At 42.9% G+C, this 19755-nt stretch overlaps 1 protein-coding gene across 3 annotated transcripts in view; it reads right to left on the reverse strand.

The window, feature by feature from the left end:
* The window catches only part of LOC121080882 (phospholipid-transporting ATPase ID-like), an 86578-nt gene that overhangs the window by 22854 nt on the left and 43969 nt on the right, over positions 1-19755 (reverse strand). For all 3 annotated transcript variants that reach the window (XM_040579205.1, XM_040579207.1, XM_040579206.1), the window contains exons 6-16: positions 19446-19507; positions 17837-17909; positions 17578-17648; positions 16342-16424; positions 12434-12592; positions 11379-11467; positions 6133-6329; positions 5008-5216; positions 2769-2812; positions 1027-1192; positions 42-230 (exon numbers count right to left, since the gene is read on the reverse strand). In XM_040579205.1, coding sequence (XP_040435139.1) covers positions 42-230; positions 1027-1192; positions 2769-2812; positions 5008-5216; positions 6133-6329; positions 11379-11467; positions 12434-12592; positions 16342-16424; positions 17578-17648; positions 17837-17909; positions 19446-19507 — 1342 coding nt within the window. The remainder of the gene's footprint in view (positions 1-41; positions 231-1026; positions 1193-2768; positions 2813-5007; positions 5217-6132; positions 6330-11378; positions 11468-12433; positions 12593-16341; positions 16425-17577; positions 17649-17836; positions 17910-19445; positions 19508-19755) is intronic.

Here is a 19755-nt window from a genome sequence, read left to right on the forward strand (position 1 = left end):
GAAAATGTCAGGAAGGAAAGCAGGGAGCAGAGGGAACATACCAATAACAGACATTCGCTTGCGAACATTGTTGAAATCAAGAATTGCCAGGAGTTTGTAGATTTTTGTTTCTCCCATTTCCACGACAGTGATGGTCTCTGGTGTGCGAGCCCGGAACACAAACCCAAAGTTTCTGGCAGCAGTGACGAGGGCTCCCTCATCAGGAGATTGGGCCTGATACACCAAGCTACCTGACATGCAAGAAAAAAAAAGGTAATGTGGCTTCTGCCTTGTTTCTGAGGCTCAACCAATACAACATTAAAGATATTATATAGCAGTTAACCTGTTGCTTTTCTGTCTGTCCTCAGAGGTGCAACTCTAAAAAGCACCTTATGCCCACATGTTGCCATCAAGTCCCATCAACCCATCCTCCAGGCCAGTGCTAGAGGCCTCCTAGACTCTTTTGGGTTTTTTTATCACTCTCTTTGAGTTCAACAAATCTCATTAAGAGGACAGCTTCCTTGGGTTTAGTTCTTTCTAGTTACACATGCATGTATTTTTCTTATGATTATTTTCACCTTATATGTGTCAATTAATGGTTCTATAGCCTTTAAGGAACTCACCCTATCTGGGATTTGAGGAGACTGACCCAGTACCTGTGGGAACAGTGGGTGAGTGGAGCTAATGAGTCTCCAGTGGATAGATGCTCTATGCTCTTTGCTTTATGGGACTTAGTGCAGGGTAGAGAAACAGTGGGCCAAGCCATATGCCACCTCAGGGAAGCTGTGGCACCTGCAATTTCCACACTCCAGAGATGTGGTGTTTGCAGGAGTGTCAGCTCCACCACAGGAACACACAGGGAGTGGAGGCCCTGGTCCTTTCTCTTTCCATGTGGTATCTCCAAAGATAATTGATTTATGTGTAGCCATACACTACAGAAAATCACCAGGGAGCCAAAAGGACCAGTAACAGCTTCTGTGGAGAGGAGACATACTGTGGTGCAGGGTGAACATAACCACTCAGTCTGGTGCCTTCAACAGTCCTCACCTTCCTTCTTCTCTTCTGGCATCACTGTGTGACAAAGCGAGAGCAGCCGGAAGAACCTGTGCGTCGGGACATCGCTCCGCTTCACAGCCTCAACCAGGCTATGGTCATAGAATGCAAACTTCGGGTCGGCTAACTGGTTGTATGAGAAATCAACCTTCTCTGTGTTCTGCAGAAATATGGCTTGGTGTTATTTGTGGAGATGTCATATGATTGTACACCAGTGCCTGCCCATCATAGCCCGTCTGTGTTCCTTGCATTTACAAATAGCCCTCTCCTGCAGGGCCATTCATGACAGAGACTGATGAGTCTAAGTGGAAGATCATGAAAGCTACTGAATCACAAGAGAGAACAGACACTTCAGGTGCCTTTCAGAGCAGCACTCAGGCTGAGAACCTCATTAGCTAAAGATGCCTTTCTGTACTCTCTACGACAGCAAATGCTCCTGCAGGACCTACACCAAAGGGTTTCTATAGCAAAGAAATGCCTATCCTCCAACACATGCCCGCTTGGAGGCATCATGTTCCTGATGTCACTGGCTGCCTGTGATAGGGGAATGTGGAAACCCAAATTAAAACAATTCAAAAGGCTGTGTTCTCCGCTCTGTTCTCCCAAAGCAAGAAAAAATCCTGATATGGAAAAAAGATGACAGACTACAGATGTAAAGGTTCAGCTCCACAGGCACTGCCTGTTTTGTCTAAAAACAAGGAGCCCCAAGTGGAGGGGAGTGTACTGGAGACATGGCCAGAAGCTCACAGTACGATGTGTCATGGAGAAATGCACTGCTGAGCCTGTCTCGGGATGATTCCGACTCCCGCCCCATCCCTGATGAGCTCAGAGTTTCCAGGATGGGAGTCATCCTTTTTTGACCTCTGCTAGCTGACATTTAGCGCTTACCGCAAGAGCACAGACCCAACCCACACACACACTCATCTGCGCAGCATGGTCCAGGCCCTGCCACACCATGGATGCAGGGGCAGCAGGGCTGTGCACCAGTGAGTACCAGGGGCAGGAGGAGCTGCTGGGCAGCCCGTTGGCAGGAGATCAGCATGTCTCCCCAAGCAAGTCCACCTTTTGCGTTTTGCTGCCTGAGTGAGGGTAGTCTTTAGGCACAGCACTCAGCACAGAGAGGCAATTTCATCAGGTTATTTAGGGTTTAAATGGCCTGGACATGAATTGTTGGAATGGGGAGTGAGATTTTCATCATCATCTTGCCATTTGTTACTAGGATTACTGTATGGTTTTCAGACATTCTACAAATCCAAGACATGGTTTTGTGCCAGCAAGCAGGGGCTAGAAAGAAATGGAGAAGTCACCCAATTTCATACTTTCCTATGTCCAAACATTAGGGAAATTTGACAGTGACCTTGTTATCAATATGAACTGAACTCACTGATTCCCCACCAAAGCTTTAACTAACTGCTGAGCATAATAAAATTCACCAATGTCCAAGTTTCCAATGACACGTATTCAAGAGGAGCTCTGCATGCACTAGAATGAAGCTGAGGGAACAATGGGCACTCAGACCACCCAACCTGCAGGTTTAAATCAGGCCTATTGCAAGGGAACGAAACTGTGGCAATTGTCTGACATCCACAAGAACACACATCCCTGTCATCAGGGTCAAGAGCATCAGCTCTTGCAGGATTAAGAGCATGAGCTATGCCTGGGTGGGTTGTGTTTGCCAGCACTTAGGCAGGCAGGTTTACTGAAAGCACAGAACCTGACAGCACTTGAGCACTTACCTCGTTTATTTCTATCCTTTGCCCAGCCATATCGTAGACATCACCTGCAATGAAGAAAGACTGATGTTATAGCCACAAGCTCCAGGTAAGTGCAGTCTCTGAGCTTCTGTACCACAAGAGTCGGTTAAAGTGTTTTGAGATGGTATCTGATTTAAAAGTTTCAGTAAGCATGAATATCTTGACACAGGCACTGGAGATTGATGATTCATATCAATCAGTTTCTGCGTTAATCCATGACAAAATCCAGAGACTGACAGATGCTTGAAACACAAAGCAGTGACCATAAAAATGACTGGCATTTGGATAAAGAAGGCTTGGCTCAAGCTGAACCCAGAAAGGATGCTGTGCTAGGTAAGAAATGAAGGTGCTTTCAGGGGATGACTTCTCTTGTACCTTCCCTGTGGACTGTGAGGCAAAGTCCAACTCCTGGATCATATTGGGTTTGCAACAGTCTCTGGTCATCTACAGAGAATGAGTTGTGAAAGCCCATTCTTCCCATGTCTAAGTAGCATTTTTTTAATTTGCCCTGGAGCATTATTATGCTCTATTAATTTTCCCTGAACTGGTGATCTGTTCGCAGAAATGGAAGATATCTCATCTCCAGGAAACACTATTGAAACTTCTGTCTGAAGGACAATTTCACTTGAAGGCCTGGACTGTGCCCAGCCCAGCCAGATTCAACACTTCATTGGAATAAAATTGAAATACAGGGAATTACAGGAATGATAGATCCATACCCACATCAGACACCTCAACTGTGACCAAAGTCAATTGTAGGTACTGGTACTCCCTGAAAAAAAGCCCTGAAGGTGTAGAGGAAACTCAGAAATCATCTCTCCTGAGAACCACCCACCAGCTGATCTCCTGGGAACTGTAACTGAGAGGCTTTTGTATACCTCCTTCCCAATGGGAAGCTTAAGCTTCCAGAGTACCTTCCCTGGCAGCAGAATTAATCCATCCTTTCTGGCCTGGCTTTCCCAAATGCCCCTGAGAAGCAAATCCAAAGCAGTACATTCCCAGGAGGAAGCTAGGCTTTTAGAATATTATGGGAAATAGACTGTCTGCCTTCTTTCCATGTATTTCCCATTTGTTTCTTGCAGCCACACCCTGTATTATGTTAGCGGTAACATCCACTTTGGACAAGTCATTTGGACACATGAAGGAACAGACCTAATATTTTACAAACTGTTTAGCAGCATTAACATTGGCTAGCACAGCAGTGCTCTTTGAGATATGGTGGTCTCAGATATTCACAGAACAAGATTTATAGGAAGAAATAGCTTCATTTATTAGGCCAGCTGATAGCAGTGAGAAACAAAGACAAGCTTTCTAGCACACCTGTCCATCAGCAGGTTTGATACAGGCAAAACAAGCATCAATCTACAGATAAGCAGTGACTAATTTCTCTGGGGAAATCTAATGGTATTAATCAATTCATCAGTTTGTGAATTGTTACCACCTCTTGAGCAGTGTGAAGAAAACTGCCTGGGTCCATACAGTGAATGAGCTGTTTAAGTCAATGACTGTCAGGATCTAACAGAGCTAACAACTTTTGTTTCCCCTTTTTTCCACCTCCCTACAAGCTTTTCTCTATTCTGATAGGTGAAGTATGTCAGGGCTAAAGACAAATGACCAGAACATTGACTAGATGCCGACTGAAGGTTCAGGTACCTAAACAGGATGTGGAAAACTGCTGCTCATGCCGTAAGAAACTGCTGAATGTGAGAGGTAACAGTGTGAGAAACTGATAAAATATGCAAATAACCCCATGAGGGATGGATGGTTTCACAAGTGGTTAAGAGGGAGCTAGACACGTGAGTTATGTATGGTATTTTGCAGGGTTAGCAATACCTAGGTAACCATGTCAATAACACGACAAAAGACTGAGATCACCGAGGTAGTGATATCAGAAAAAAAAACGCAGATTTGAGTGCAGATGTAGTAAAACTGGGACTAATGAGGAAAAACTAATAAGGTGCAGGTTTTTTGGTTGGGATGATACTGGGGTAGAAAATGGAAGGTTAAAGGGTGTCAAAAAGGGGAAACAAGGGACAGGAAAAGGATAATAAGATATGCAAATGATGTAAACAGGCCTGTCCAGGCAGCTCTGATGGGCAGCCCTGTACTGGATCACTGCAGCTGCTTACAAAACACTCTCTTCTGGATATCACTTTTACTCTTTGTGGACCAGGAGGCATACAATGTGAATAACACTTGGAGAACAAGACAGACAACGTACCATAGGATTTGCCATTGATGGAGCACTTGTTGAAACACATGATGTTCTGAGTGAGAGTTCCTGTTTTGTCTGAGAAGATGTACTTGATCTGCCCCAGCTCTTCATTGAGTGTCGTGGTACGGGCCTGAGCCGGCGTGTCATTCAGAGCGTAATACATTTTACGGTCCCAGTCAATGTAGAAACTGTTACCTAAGCGTATAATCTCTACACTGGTAGAACAGAAAGAGAAGGTGATAGAATATTCATTATTTAAGGGACAAGATCTTTATCTCCAGCAACACTACTAGTGATTGCAATCAGAGAGCAACTTTGAAGGTAATGATAGGGTGTACTTAGCAGGTTGTCCTTACATAGTCTGTAGTAAGCAATGATGAAGCAAGTCCCGCTGAAACTGTTAGGATTATAGCAAATTCCTTTTCTTTATTTATAAACCAGCATCTTATAAAAGTATCTGAAAAGTTCCAGAAGTTTTCAGGTTGAAAAGTGAGGCAGGAGCAGTGGGTTTCACTTGGTGCAGTTTTGGGAGTGGTGCTCGGACAGGGGTGGTTTCTAGCAGGACTATGTGCTGGGCTGAGCCTACTCAGTTTACACCCCAACCTCAAGGTTTTGAGAGCATCACGGACACATTGCCTATTCTCCACCCTTGTTGGCCTATCTGCAATAACCAACATAGCACTACATTGTCTGGGAAGTGGCAACGTTCACTCTGTGCATATAGCACCAAGTACTACGGATTCTCAACCTGATTACACCTACTCACTTGGCAATCTACTCCTCACTTGAGCCCTACAGCCACCTCAAAGAATCTGACATTCACTTTGTTTGATGGGCACTGCAAGTGGGAGAGAGACACTAACCATACCAGCCATAGTCCTATAGCATCCTACACCTCCACCTCTCCTTTAACTGCCAAATCATCCTTTTCATTGTTTGTAAGGCTTACTGCTGTCCCTGCTCCAACTCTGACAAAGACCTCCGAAGGCAGCAGAAATAAGAAAAGCATCACTGTCATGTAGATCATTCACAATGGGTTTGAATTTGTGTCTAGGAAAAATGCTGCTCCCACCCAAGGCAAAAGCTAAACCTTTTCTAAGAAGAAACATAAAAGGAGTTTCTGGCACATACCTGACGTATAGTGAAATTGGCACCACTGTGTTCAGAATGATCACATATGACCAGAACATGAGGAAGCCTGAGTAGGAGGCAGAGTTGACGCCTTCGGCCCAGGGCAGATAGACCTGGAAGTAGTAGCCCTTATCATACTCCCAGATGCCATTGCCAATGGCTAGGATAAGACACATCAGTGCTAAAAATGCAAAAATCTGCAAAAAAAAACCCCCAAAATATTGCATTTTAGAGACAAGGAATTTGTGATGTACAGGTTAATCAGCTGAGCCTAATGAGATCAGGTTGGACAGCCTGAATTGCAGGAAAATGTTCCAAGGGGTGAAGGAGGAAAGCCAGCAAAGTTATGACACTTTTATCTCAAGGACAAAATTACATGGTGCAGCGTCTGGAAATTTGGAATCACAAGACCTCAAACATCTGGGGGTTTAAGTCCCAAGCAGACACCTAAACCTGGGTGCTTATGGGCAGATAGCTACAGAACATCTCATTAGAGGTGAGTAGAGCTGCGGGTCCTCAAATGTCTGGCTGCACACTTGGGAGTAGAAACTGCTTGGAGGACTTTACCTGGCCATTTGTTGGATGTATCATAGTTTTTCACACCGCTTCTGAAAAACTACTGAAGATAACTTGTAATACAGAAAATCCACCACTGTGCAGGTTGGAATTCAGCACTGGGTATCATGCTGACAGTTAAAGGAGAGTTAACCACTGACTCAGAACTAATAGTTGCCTTGGTACCTGCTATCACAATCTGATTACATTTCCTTTGAATAAACAGAAAGCAACGCTAACCAGTGATGTGTGTGCTTGGACTTTAGAGAAGCCTGTTTCCTGAAGCCTAAAGGAACCAGGGAAACAGCAACTGGGAACAGAATTTCAAAGTGGGACACCTTAGTGAAAACTAGGACTTTCTCAGGAACACCATTTAATAGACATGAAAACTTTACATAGGTCATAAAGCATTTTTGGTTAAAAGAAGACAAGAACATAGAAATACAATTACTTTAAAAAGAATACACAAAGAAGGAGAATAAAGGAAGTTAACAGAATTTAATATAAACTGTAAGGAATTACAGAACTGTGAATATCTAATACTGAAGGAGGAAGGCAGCAGAAAGAAATATCTATCCCGTATGATGTAGTTAGCAGATGGAAAAGGCAGACATTCTGTGACAAGGAACACTATGTGGCTCTATCTGCTAATAATAAGCACTTTCAGTCCACTGGGTCCAGGTAATTGAAAGATGAAAGCTTAGAGGGACTAGCTGAGAAAATCTCTTAACTGTAAGGTTAATTTTTAACAGTGCTTTGAAAACTGGGAAGCTTCACCATCCTGAAAATCTGCTAACGTAATTCCAATACTTGAAAGATAGAAATGGTGATTGTGGGTAAGATAAACTGAAATTAGCTTGACATCCTTCCTGGACAAATGATAATAAACCCAGTTCTGTTGATATCAACTTCTCCAAATATTTGACTTAAAATAACGAACAGTCTAATAAAAATGTGAAGATATAGAATCAACAGACCGCACAACAGAGCAATTAAAAATCATCTTTTGCAAGTATAATCATGAAGGAGGAAGTATTAGTAAGACGGGCCATTATGTGTGAGGCCACCCAGTAACGATCAGATTAAAATTGTAATCGACCTTTAAAAAAAAAAATAATTGAGGTACACACATAGAAACATTGCTGGTAAAACTGATATTTGCATTGCTGAGGTACTATGTCAGAGGAAGAAGGGTACTTTTATGGAGCGATTTGAATCACTTGGTGAAAAGCTCATGTCCAACTAACTTGAGTTTTAATACCAAGAAGCTGCTAAAAAGGGACTGCAGTAAGTAAAGGTGCTGGGCTGAGTTTCAGGGGACATATTTATTTTCCACGTCAATAGTAGCTTTGCTATTTAATTATGGGAGGCCAAATAAATTACTCCCCTTGTGAAATAGAGACAATATTGCTTGCTGGTAAGGAATGTGGCACAGTGTTTTTAAACCTCTGTGACCAGCAGTAAAAACAGACTTCAATTTGTGCTGTTGTAATCATCAGGACTTAAGGATATATGAGAGGCATGACCCAGGGACAGGTAAGGTCCTTTATTAAATCAATAGACGTAGATGGAGAAAATAGACAAGCCTGTCTATTTTTATAGCTATGTCTGTCGGTCAGGTAGAAGTTGTTACTTCTCTTTGCAGATCTTGTCTGTTGTAAAAGAAATTAATTAAGAAAGCCAGCTGGCTGTTCTGTCTTATCAGTGTACCCTGCATGATTCCTCACTGCCCCACAGGTTAAAAATTGTTAGTTTGTAGGATACCACATTCCACAAAGAATATTCCATGTGTGAGTCAGCAACGGAAATACACATGGGGCAACACAGCAGCTGAACTTCCCCATATCACAGCAGCTCTTGTCTGCAACTGCACTTGCTTTATGTACATTTTACTTTATGTCATTTGCCATGTCAATACTCTTTAACAGCTTGACTTGTCTGCACCACTCGTGCTTGCACACTAACATGCGGTTTGCTTTGAGACAAATGCAAGAGACCAAGCTGTTAACAGCACCCCTGGAGGTTAATCTCTGTGCAGAGAAACAACCGTATGCAGGGTGTTGTAATCATAACCACACTCTGGAAGAAAGGGATGTAAAAAACACCCTGATCATAGGCTTGTGCATGCTCATGGGGCTTCTCAGCATGAACATCCTCCCTCTATGGGTCCTGCCCATGCACTGCCTGCAAAAGATCCTCTGCAAGAGTGGGTAGGATTTTTGTGAAGAGGAGGTGACTTTTGACAAGCATTTCCTGCTGGACTGTGAATTAAAACTGTCTCAGTTTCCTTATTGGCACTTTGGTTTCTGCTCTGGGATTTGAAGCAATAGCTTAAGAGATAAAGGCAACAGCCCTGTTTCTCTAAAAACGTCCTCCCCCCCAGCCTGCTAAAAAGCAAGTTTTGGAGGAAAAAGCATTCCTGAAGCTGGCGTGTGCATCCCTGGTGAAGGAACATTCACTTCTCTCTCAGATCACCGAGAAACACTTCCAACCATGAAAAAACAGCTATGGTTGCCATCTGGAAAGGTTCACCCTAGGTTAACCCTTGCTGGGACAGACCAGGGCGACATTATCCAGGACTCCCTTGGCAAGTGCTGCTTAAACACTGCTTTGTGGCTGGAAGTTTTATGGACAATTAAACACAAAATAGCTTTGCCAGTGTTAACATGGAACAAGTTTCATTACACTGAAGATGAACTATTTATAGCAAGCTGTGGCTGCTTTGTATTTCCAAACTCAGGAGTGCAATATACTGCCTCTTTTTATGACAGTGCTTTGTAACCTTTGACCACCCAGTGAGCTGGAAGGACCTGATGCCACATCCCCTTAGGTGTGCAGAGAGCCTGGTGCTTAGTGTAGGACAGAGCTTTACTTAGGCACCAAAATGTTAGGTGTCTTAAAAATGTCTAGAGGAAGAAACCACACCCTTGGCTCCATCAGTGCCCAAGAAGCCAGGCAGAGGCTGATGCAATCGGCTGCAACTTGCTCAGTTTTTAAAAATGGAGCCAGAACGTAAATTCATCTCATTTGTGTCCATGAAGAGACTGAAAGCTCTGGGTTGGACCCCTGACTTGTGAAAGGAGATTTGGGAAATCTTAATCAAATGCTAAATTCTAAGTTCCCTATTCAGTTTTTCTCTACTCCGTTGCTGTGCCCTGTGGATCCCCCCATCCATCATCATCTCCAGCTACAGCATAGCAGAACACCTAAGAAAAATGTAAAGTTTTTCAAATATTTGTAAAAATTTGAATCTAGGAGGCCCAAACCTTTTTTGGTTTTGCTGTCCCCTTAAGGGAAGAGAACACTGAGGAAAATAAGCTGATGATGGCAATCAAGATTTTCACTTGGCAGAGACTGGTGTAATGTTACTGAAGTCAAGGGCATGTCCTTACTGTACATGGAGCAAGGACTTAAGAGGGGTTGAAGATAACCCTGGAGTGGCTCTCTGTGTTGTGGCACTGCTTTACAGCAAATACTCACAGACAGATGTTCAGAACACTGCTTCACATCTGTGGGAGTTGAGCTAACCACTCCTGCTTTAGTACAACTTCAGTCTCACAGAGGCACAACTGGATCTGTCCACTAACATCTCCAGTCCCTGGGCCCATCTCAAGAGCCTTTGGGATCCTGAGAAAAAAGCAGGACAGGGGCTGGGATGAAGTGGCAATGCTGAAGAGTGGTGCCATCCTGGAGACATTTGTGCTGTAAGCCTTAGTGCTGAGGAGGCATGAAGTCATGGAGACAGGGAGAGCTCAGGATAGCCTTGCTGTGATGATCAGACTGCTGCTGGATACCTTCACCAGGGATTGCTCCAGCACCTGGGGATGGATCCAGGCCTCAGCCTGGCTGTTCAGGTTGGGCTGGAGAGCAAGAGCAGGAGGGAAGAAAAGGGAACGGTGGCCACCAGACCTTCTCAGTGTCATAAACTGAAGGTGGTATACCATGCATGAAAAAAGCATAATGGACTTGCATAAAAGCCTGAAACTAAAGAGCTTCTCTTCAAGCAACATTGAGTAAAGCAGTGCCAGACTGTATGTCTTCCTTCTCCGAGTGCCTTTGAACCCAAGCAGTAAAATCTTGGGAGAGTCTGTAAAAGAATCACTACCTCTGCTTGGAAGTATTTGCCATTTGTTAAAACCATTGACACACTTAACCCTCAAATCAGATCTGTTTTCCAATTTGAGGAGACCAACTGCTATATTAGTGTTCTAAAATTTTCCAGCTGCTAAAAACACTAGTTTCTGAGTATTAATGAGACAATGTCTAGTATTTTACCCTAATATGTTAAGTCAGATGCTGCCGTCATGTAAATTAACAAACTCAATTACCTAGTCCTATGCAGATATCACCAGAGATGCCAAGAAATCAGGAAGAAGAGCGAGAACTGCTAATGTTTATTTAAATAGAAAATGACAAAATTACCAGGCGAAAAAGGCATTTGCAGGCTTCAAAGTGATGTTCACAGAAACATGCAGAGCAGCGCAAATGAAAAGCTCAGAAGAAAGGTCCTTGCTTTGCAAGATGGGCTGGCAGAGGCACTGCAGAACTCAGGCTGCTAATAAATTATTACATAATTTCTCTTCTTATCATTAGTCACTTTTGATATTCCCTTATTTGTGTGGACAAAGGGGTGGAGCATCTGGAAATGATGAATACATCTGAAGAAATGAAGACACATTAATCAGACTTACCACCAACACAAGTACGTTCATGAGCCGATCAATGCTTGTTCGTTTAAAAGTTGTTTTTCCACTGTTCTGCATTAGTTTGGTGTCTGGCCCTGGAGACGAAACACACTTGTTAATTTTAGTAATAAAGCCAAGCCGTTCTAAAGCCGATTCCCTCTGAGGCCCCACTGTGCTTTACAGCATAAATACCCATCACAGTTTTCTTGAAGGCAGGTACATACAGTTTACAGTGCTGGTGGGAAACTTGGGCAGGTTAAGTCACTTGCCTTACATTATATGGACAGAGTCACATAAAGCCATTAATTCTGGATTTTGGCCCAGCTCTATTCTTTCAACAGTTAATCCTCCCTTTCAAGTTTTAATTGCTTTTAACGGAATACATGATACTGCTGTGTTATTGGTGACATACTATAATCGTCTCACATGTCTACAGCAGTATAGAAGCAAAAGAAGATCTGCAATCATAAAAAGCATAGTTCTAATGGTTTACAATAATATTGATGACCATTATATGCTAATATGGGTTAAAATCACATAGAAATTATGTGGAATTTTTAATCAAATACACTTCAGAGTGAAACATTTTGAACAAGCCTGGGAAAAGAAAGACTCCAATTGGCCCAATGTAAGCCAGTAAGGGCAGATTTAATTCAGCTTTAATTTTTAAACATATTTAACTCTTATTCTTCCTATTGATTAGTCAAGACTTGTCTCATGTAATCTGCTGCCTGCATTTCTGAAATAAAAGACTACTTCCGCTTACTAGAGCACTTAAGGTGGAATTGGGTGTTGTAATGTAGCATTTGCAATCCACTTTTCTGTTATAGACACCTATAAAAAATACCAGATTAAAATCCACTGTAATTTGCATAATTTCTAGCCTGGAGTTTAGACAATTAATCTCATGTATTTTTTCCTTTTTTTCCTGTACCTGGTAGAAGCATATTTACCAAAGAGGAAAATACTTTGTTCCTTCGTGTATGTGTGTACTGGGTGTGATGCAATTCCATGCCAGTACTTCCGTGCTCCACAATTCACATGTCAATATTTGTACATACCGGCATAAATAACGAGGCCAAAGCACCATTCTGTGTTCCTAATAGTACAGCCCCTCAGCAACATCTTCTCGTTGTCCAGGGCATATTTCTCTCCTCGAAGAGTAAGAGTTCCTGTGAACTTATCCAGTTTGTTATTTGGTGCCTCACATTTGACCTCACCTGTGATAGGAAGGTAAAAACAAAAATGGAAATGTTGGCCCATAACGATGCCAATCGATACTGCATTCTCAGCAGTTCCCCAGACAGGGAACGTTTCACACTGTAGCTACATTCCACTCCTGACTCTGTCATTCCCATCCTGTATCCTATATTTACAGCTGTTTTGGGATATTGCTCCTTCTCCATATTAGTGTCATAATCCAATTATGACCACAATTAACTTGGATTTACCCTATTCTTTGAACACAGCAGTTTTTTACTGGTAGAGTGCAAAACAAAGTTTCCACAGCTTTTCTGCAGGTGAGAAGAAATGTTGAACCAGCAACATACTTTTAATCCTTTCACAAGCAAGTTTGTAATGCTAGGATGTCACTGGATAACTTTAGCTTAAAGTGCTGACCTTGCATAATTCCTATTCCATTTTCTTTAAAATTGCAGAAGCCCAAGCGAGAAAAATCATAGCTTGAAGGCTGCAAAAGAGTAATTAAGTGAGGTGTCTTTGTTCACTGTTTTTTTTTTAATTTCATCTGTTATATAACTTAAGTCCCAGTGGCACAAGAAAAAAGATACTGCTACCTTCTCCGGCCACACAGCTGACACTCTTCAGTGATTGGAGAGCCTCTTTCTATTTCCACACTATATTTGTTTCTTGTAATAAAATGTGGTCATATGAAACTGTAAACAGATACTTTGGTATAAAAATGATTCTTTAAATCAACATTTGCACCTGACATCTAAAGTTTCAAAGCAGACCCCTGTGGATGTGTTAAGAAATGGCAAATACAAATACACCTTACTGAAAGGGGACCCAAGAGTAAAGTCTGTTCAGTTAATCAGCAGGAACATGAAAGTTATTTTGATCACAGGCTGCAAGAATCTACATAAGGACTAGCATTTGTAAAGTATACAGCTCTTCCAGCTGTTCTCAGATAAAACACACCAGGTTCAAGAGACTGGAAACAAAATCCAGAGAAGTCCAGAAGAAAAGTACAATTTTAAGCATTGTGGTAGTCTCCACCACTGCAAATTTTGTAAGCAAGGATGGATGTTTTTTCCACAGAAAAGTAGCTCTACTTTTGGGCAGACAAATCATCAGACTTGAAAGATGAAGCAATCAGGAAATTCAGTGACACATGTGACATCAAAGCTCATACTGACAACTATGCTGATCTTCTGTTTTATCACCCAGCTAATCCAATAACAATCCTGCAGCCCCTGCAATGCCTTGAAAAGCACAAATTAAACAGAAGCTTTGCAGTGCAAGCTGAAACACAGCACAATGAGACTGAGGTGAACCAAACCCAGGGCATGATCCCCAACCAGGAAGACCGTGCCTCTCCTCACGCCAGCTATGGGGTGACACTCGTGTGGGTACCTTGCATGTCAATACCCACATCTGCTTTCCAGCAGGTGGGTGGATCTGGGTTACTGATGCACTGATTCTGAGATCAGAAGAGGTTCACCTAAATCAGACTGATCATAAAAAAGTGTGAAGCTCTAGATTTTCACCCAATATACCTGCCCTGACCCCAGTAACTCTGCAGCTGAAGACACCTCAGCAAGGCACTTGCTCTTGTCTCTTCCTCCCACTAACAGCAAGAAGATATCTGGAATGCACGTCACCTGAAAGAGTTAAATACTTCCAAGTCTACATGTGACAAGTAGTCAGTTAATGAAAAGTGTTGTTTCTTTCTCATCTCCCAGTTCCCTAAATCAAATAAAGTTTAGTGTTTTGCAGGCGTCTTCCTTATCTGAACCATTGTGATGTCAACAAACATCGTAACTCACATTAAAGCATTCCACTGAGTGCCTGTATTAGCTGCTCAACCCTCTCCTCTCTTCCTGTCTTAAAAAGTAATTAGATAAAGAGTTACATAAATATTTAAATACTTCTACAGAGGTTTGCTAAGGGAAATGCAAAGTTGGGTCTGTTTCCAGGCGCTCTTCCCAGTACTCTGCCAAATATAAACCATCCTGGGAAACATTTTATTCATTTTAAGTATTGTGAAGAGGCCACTTTTATTTACAACATAACTAAAATAGAGATTTGCAGGAGAAATAAATATCTGATAAGAAAGGTTTCAATTTTCCAAAAGACTTTGAAACTTTTTTTTAATTATGGACTTTCGAGACTGTAGATAAGCATTACAAAGAAAATGCTTGAAAAATTATTTAGGATTAAGATCTTGCTTACAAATTGGTATACAGAGCAGCCTCTTCAGGAAAATAATTAAGGTATGCCAGTCTGACCATTAACATAAAGCACCTGTAAAAACATTTCTCAAGACCTAAACCACTCAAAACCTCAGCCATCACTTCGGAGAAATCCTGATGTACTGAGCTGACACTCAGCCAAGACCACACACATTATTGCATAAAACCTCAGTGCAGAAGGCAAAAGAAAAGCCCGTGCTTTTGGATGACTCTACCAGAGACAGTCCCAGCTATGCTAACTCTTTGCCACGTCCCCACCATTTGTCCTGAAATCATCTAGTTATTTCGAAGATAATTTTTAAAAAATAATTTTTCCTCTTTATCTAAAAATACTTCCTGAGAGCCTGTAGTCCTTGAGACATTCCACGGACAGCAGCACTCACTCCACCCCTTTCCGTACTGACTCTTCCCGTAATCCTGCCCTCGTACCTAAGCCAGCAGGGCACTGTGTAGCGTGAGTAACACCACTTGGTCTGCTTCCCCATCCTCTCTCCACAGACAGAAGATGTGTCAGCACAGGGCGTTCTGTTTTTGACAGGGTTGGCTCCTTTCTGTGCATGTGCTGCTGTATATTCCCTGGGACCCAGTGACAGGACGTGTGGGAGTGGTTCAAAGGTGCACCAGGGGAGGTTCAAACTTGACATTAGGAAGTATTTCTTCACCGAGAGGGTGGTCAAACACTGCAACACACTTCCTAGAGAGGTGGGCAATGCCCCAGGCCTGTCAGTGCTTCAGAGGCATTTGGCCAATGCCCTTAGTAACGAGCTTTAACTTTTGGTCAGCCCTGAAGCGGTGTCAGGCAGCTGGACAACATGATCGTTGTAGGTCCCTTCCAAATGAAATGTTCTGTTTCATTCTATTCTACTCTATATTTAATACACAAAACAGTTCTAAGAAAGGACATGTTGCCTGTTAACTGCACCTGCACTGCTTGTCTTTAAATATCTTAAAATGTAGTCTGTATTGTGGCGCCGAGAGAGGAGAGAGGTGCGTGCAGGATGAGGCTTTGGGTTGGAAAGTAGTCACCTGCCCTGTGTGCACAGTTAGTCCTCAGGTCTGCATGGTGTCTGGAAGTGCTGGTGCTCAGAATCTAAATGTAATCTATGCATCAGCATTGCTGCATCAGTGTAAAAATGTTTTGAGGTCATAACTGAGCATAAAGTTTTGGGAAAACATTTTCCACTGTGCAATTACAGGAGGTCTTGCACTGAAGTTCAAGGTGGGTCATCTCAGCGCGTACAGACAGATGCTAAAGAGAAGTGTGCAGCCAGAAGGAAAACTGCCACCAACACCGCTTCAGGTTATAGCCACGCATGGCACCAAGACCTGCACGCAAGGAGGGACCCCTTTCTCTACATATGCTGCTGACACCTGTTGTACAGGCTGCAACATGACCATTCTGTTTATCTGCTGCTGCACCCAGAGGAACCCTAGCAGGGAGCAGTAGACAGCCTGGAAATAAGACTCCCAGGCACTGCCTGGACTCTGGTGTTTGGACAAATCCTCTGGAAAGTGAATTTTCCATGTAGGCTTACCGTTGAACTCTGTCAGTTTCTGAAGATCTTCTCCAAGCTCTGCAGTGACTGACAATGCCTGCTTCACCTTCAGGTTCGTTTCACTGTAACGAATCACATGAGACAAAAACATGAACTTGAAAGTCATATGTGAACTGAAAGCTCCCCCTGAAAGTCAATTCTGTTCTTGAGGACAAACTTCTTCCTTAGACATCTGATCATCATGTGTCTTTTTTCACTTGACCAGAGGGCGTAGTTGTCTCAGTTGCAAAGTCAGGCAGTCCAGAGGAACTCTGGAGGGTGATGTGGCCCTGTCTTCTCATTTTCACCACAAAGTGCAAGACCAGGCATCTCAGCTCCCTGAGCATCTCACTGTCTATCCTGCTCCTCATGCCTCACTGAACCCTGAGGTATCTGAGCATATATGAGAGCTCTGAAAGTTCTCTCATGATATTCTGGTCCTGAAGGGTACTGCAGTCCTGGGACTAGCTAGCTGGGGAGTTTGAAATGCAGTGAACGCAATGTCAAAGAAACACCACATTTGTTCAGGGCCTCCGAAAAGTATCCCCTGGCACTGGTGCGTACAAGGATTACAAGCTCCCGCTCAGCAGAAATCGGATGGGGAAAGTCCAGAGGGCTGTCTGTAGGGTCTTGGGAGAGACGAAATTTCTTGATCTCTTCTGGTCTTGCTTAGTCCTTCAAGCAGATGCTAGCTCCAAACAGTGCAGAAAACGTAATGCAAATTGGGTCATAAAGATGAGGTCATCTCCAGTTTATTCTGATGAATACAAACCAGCTGCAGCCCTCTGACTTGTAGCCAGTTGTGCCCTGGACTAAAAAATGTCTGGAAATCATTGCAGTTTGCATGCATTAATATTATGGTATAGCAGTCCAAAGGAGATTACTGGAGCTATTCATTGTGATTATCTCACCCAGATAATCTGGCTAAGAGAAGAGACTAAGGGAGATGCAAGAAACAGAAAGCTTCTGCCAGTTACCTGTGATATTGCAGGAACATGTTTCTAACTATCAGTGTTAGAGGAACTGTTACTGAAAATAAAACGTAAAGTCCCCTCCTCACGTGACATTTGCACTGAAAGGGGCAAGTATGTTATTTTCAAGGTACCTAGCCAAAGTTCATTCTACGTATTTACATATGTATCGATATATTACTACCAAAGCTATTTGCAGGTAAGCTTGCAGCACCCAGGGTCACCAGAGATTTGGTGATTACGCCCAGGGTCCAGGCTTACTCACCCGTCCAGTTCAGCTGTCTCAATGTACGTCAGGCTGTGTGGCTCGCTGCTTGACAGCAACAGTAGGTCGGCCTAAACACAGACAGACAGACTTGGCATGAGTTCACATGGTCAGAGGGCATGGCACTGCAAGGTGGCTTGCGGTTTCTGCACACTTCAGGTCTCTGAGGCAGTTATCATGATGACTGACTAATTTTCTTGTGAGTGGTAAGTGTAATTACAGAGACTAACTGAGCAGGATGGAGAGAAACTGTACTCACCGTCACAAAGTTGTTGTTTTCTAGTTTTATTATATCCCCCACTTGAACATTCATCCATTTTTCATCCTTTAACCTGCAAGAAAACTCCTAGTAAGTAGGCACATAAAGCAAACACCACTTGGGAAAGCAGGATACTCAGCTGTGCTCCTGAAGCCAGGCGGTAGGTGCCATCAGGACTTGGGTTGTTGATCGAATGGAGCAGGGCCTGCCATGATGTGGCCTGACCCGTGCTAAGCTAAGGGACTACCACAACACCAAAGAAACCCCAGTAACAGTGGCTGGAGTGACCCATGCAGGGTTGACAGCAAGCCCCACAACAGCAGCACAGTCCATGTGCACTGTCCCCTCTGGACTAACAGCTCTCTGCCTTCTCCTAAATGGCCATGTTGCCTCAGAAAACACCCTCTCTACTCAGCATGACCTACTTCCCAAACACCTGCAAAAATCGCCAGCTGTGTTGCTTTTTCTAGGTGGTGTTAGGGGCCAGAGAAGCAGTCCTGGCTGGCATGGGCCAGGCTGCCAGGGAGGTCAGTGCAGTGGCCTTCACAGCACCGAGCAAGGTGTGTATGCATCTGGCCAGCTAAACTGCAAGTGCCAACGTAACTAAGTCACAACAGATGTATATGCAAAATCTAGAGAAGTGAAAGATCAAGAGCTGCATCAAAACAGGACTGGGTATTCAAGCTTGAGTTCAGCTCAGCCTTGCTTTTTCAGTGTTGGTCGGAGCTGGGCAGGACCTATGCTTTTCAGTTTTTGAACAAAGGCAAAATACTAGAAAATTTCTGTTTCAATGTATGTTTCCTAGACACAGTAACTAATACACTGTAAATGAAGACACTGGTTTACTTAGCAGAAAGCACAAAAAGTATGTTCCTATTCTTCAGCTTCCAGTTATATTTTTAACTGTTTGATCATCTGTTGGAGTTTACACAACGTACTGCTATCTATAGTACAGAAAAAGAAGTCGCTAGAGACTACACAGCTGTGTACAGCTGTGTCCTATGCACAGAGAGTAAACAGCTCCTCTGTCTGCCACAAAAGCCCAAGCCTCTGCGCTTTTTTTTTTTTTTTTTTTTTTTTTCAGGAAAGAACAATGCTAGCAGTACGATGTCCAAAGCACACAGCTGAAATGTTTTGAGTACATTTAAGTCAGAAAAGCTACACACACTCAAAGTATTATGACATGTCTGAGGAAGCTATTCCTGCTTCTTAATTTAAAATAACTTGTTGATAATGCCTAGTTTTGATTAATGCAGAAATAAATGCTATAACATAAATGGACATGGAAAGATAATCTTGCTTGTCACTTCTAAGGTAAGGAGTAAAATAATACAATACTCTCAAAGTGTCACTTAAACATATATACATGCAGGAACAGAGTTTACTTTTGTTAGTGCAAGGTCACAGCCATAATGACTACACACATTGCTGTACTGCATCTTGGGTTCATTAATCAGACACATAGTCCAGAGCTGCACAGTGAACTAATGGTGTGAAAGACAGTTCAATTTTAAATTGTTTCGTGATTGTTGGAAATCACACAGAAAAACATTATCATTAATAAAACGCTCTTACCAGTCAAAATTGCCACAAAAGAGAAAGGACTTACATGCCATTGATCAGGACCTGGACTGGGCGGTTGTTGACGTGTTTGTCACTTTTGTGTCGATTCTGAAAATTTGATCAGTACATTAAAAGGCGTTTCCAGAAAGTCAAGCACACAAAAGCTGTAGGCAGTTCATTAACATTTTAGGTTTTCACCCAGCTGGCTGAATGGGTCTGGCACAATGGAGTCACAGCCAAGTTATAGTCAAGCCCATGTTTACACTAGTAGCATGGGGCATAGCTAGACTGTGAAGAGCGACAAGGCAACACAGGGCTTGCTCTTGGAGGGAAGAAGGAAGGTGGAGCCTTATATG

Source organism: Falco naumanni, chromosome Z (genome assembly GCF_017639655.2).
Source record: "Falco naumanni isolate bFalNau1 chromosome Z, bFalNau1.pat, whole genome shotgun sequence".
In the NCBI taxonomy this organism is placed as follows: Eukaryota; Metazoa; Chordata; class Aves; order Falconiformes; family Falconidae; genus Falco; species Falco naumanni.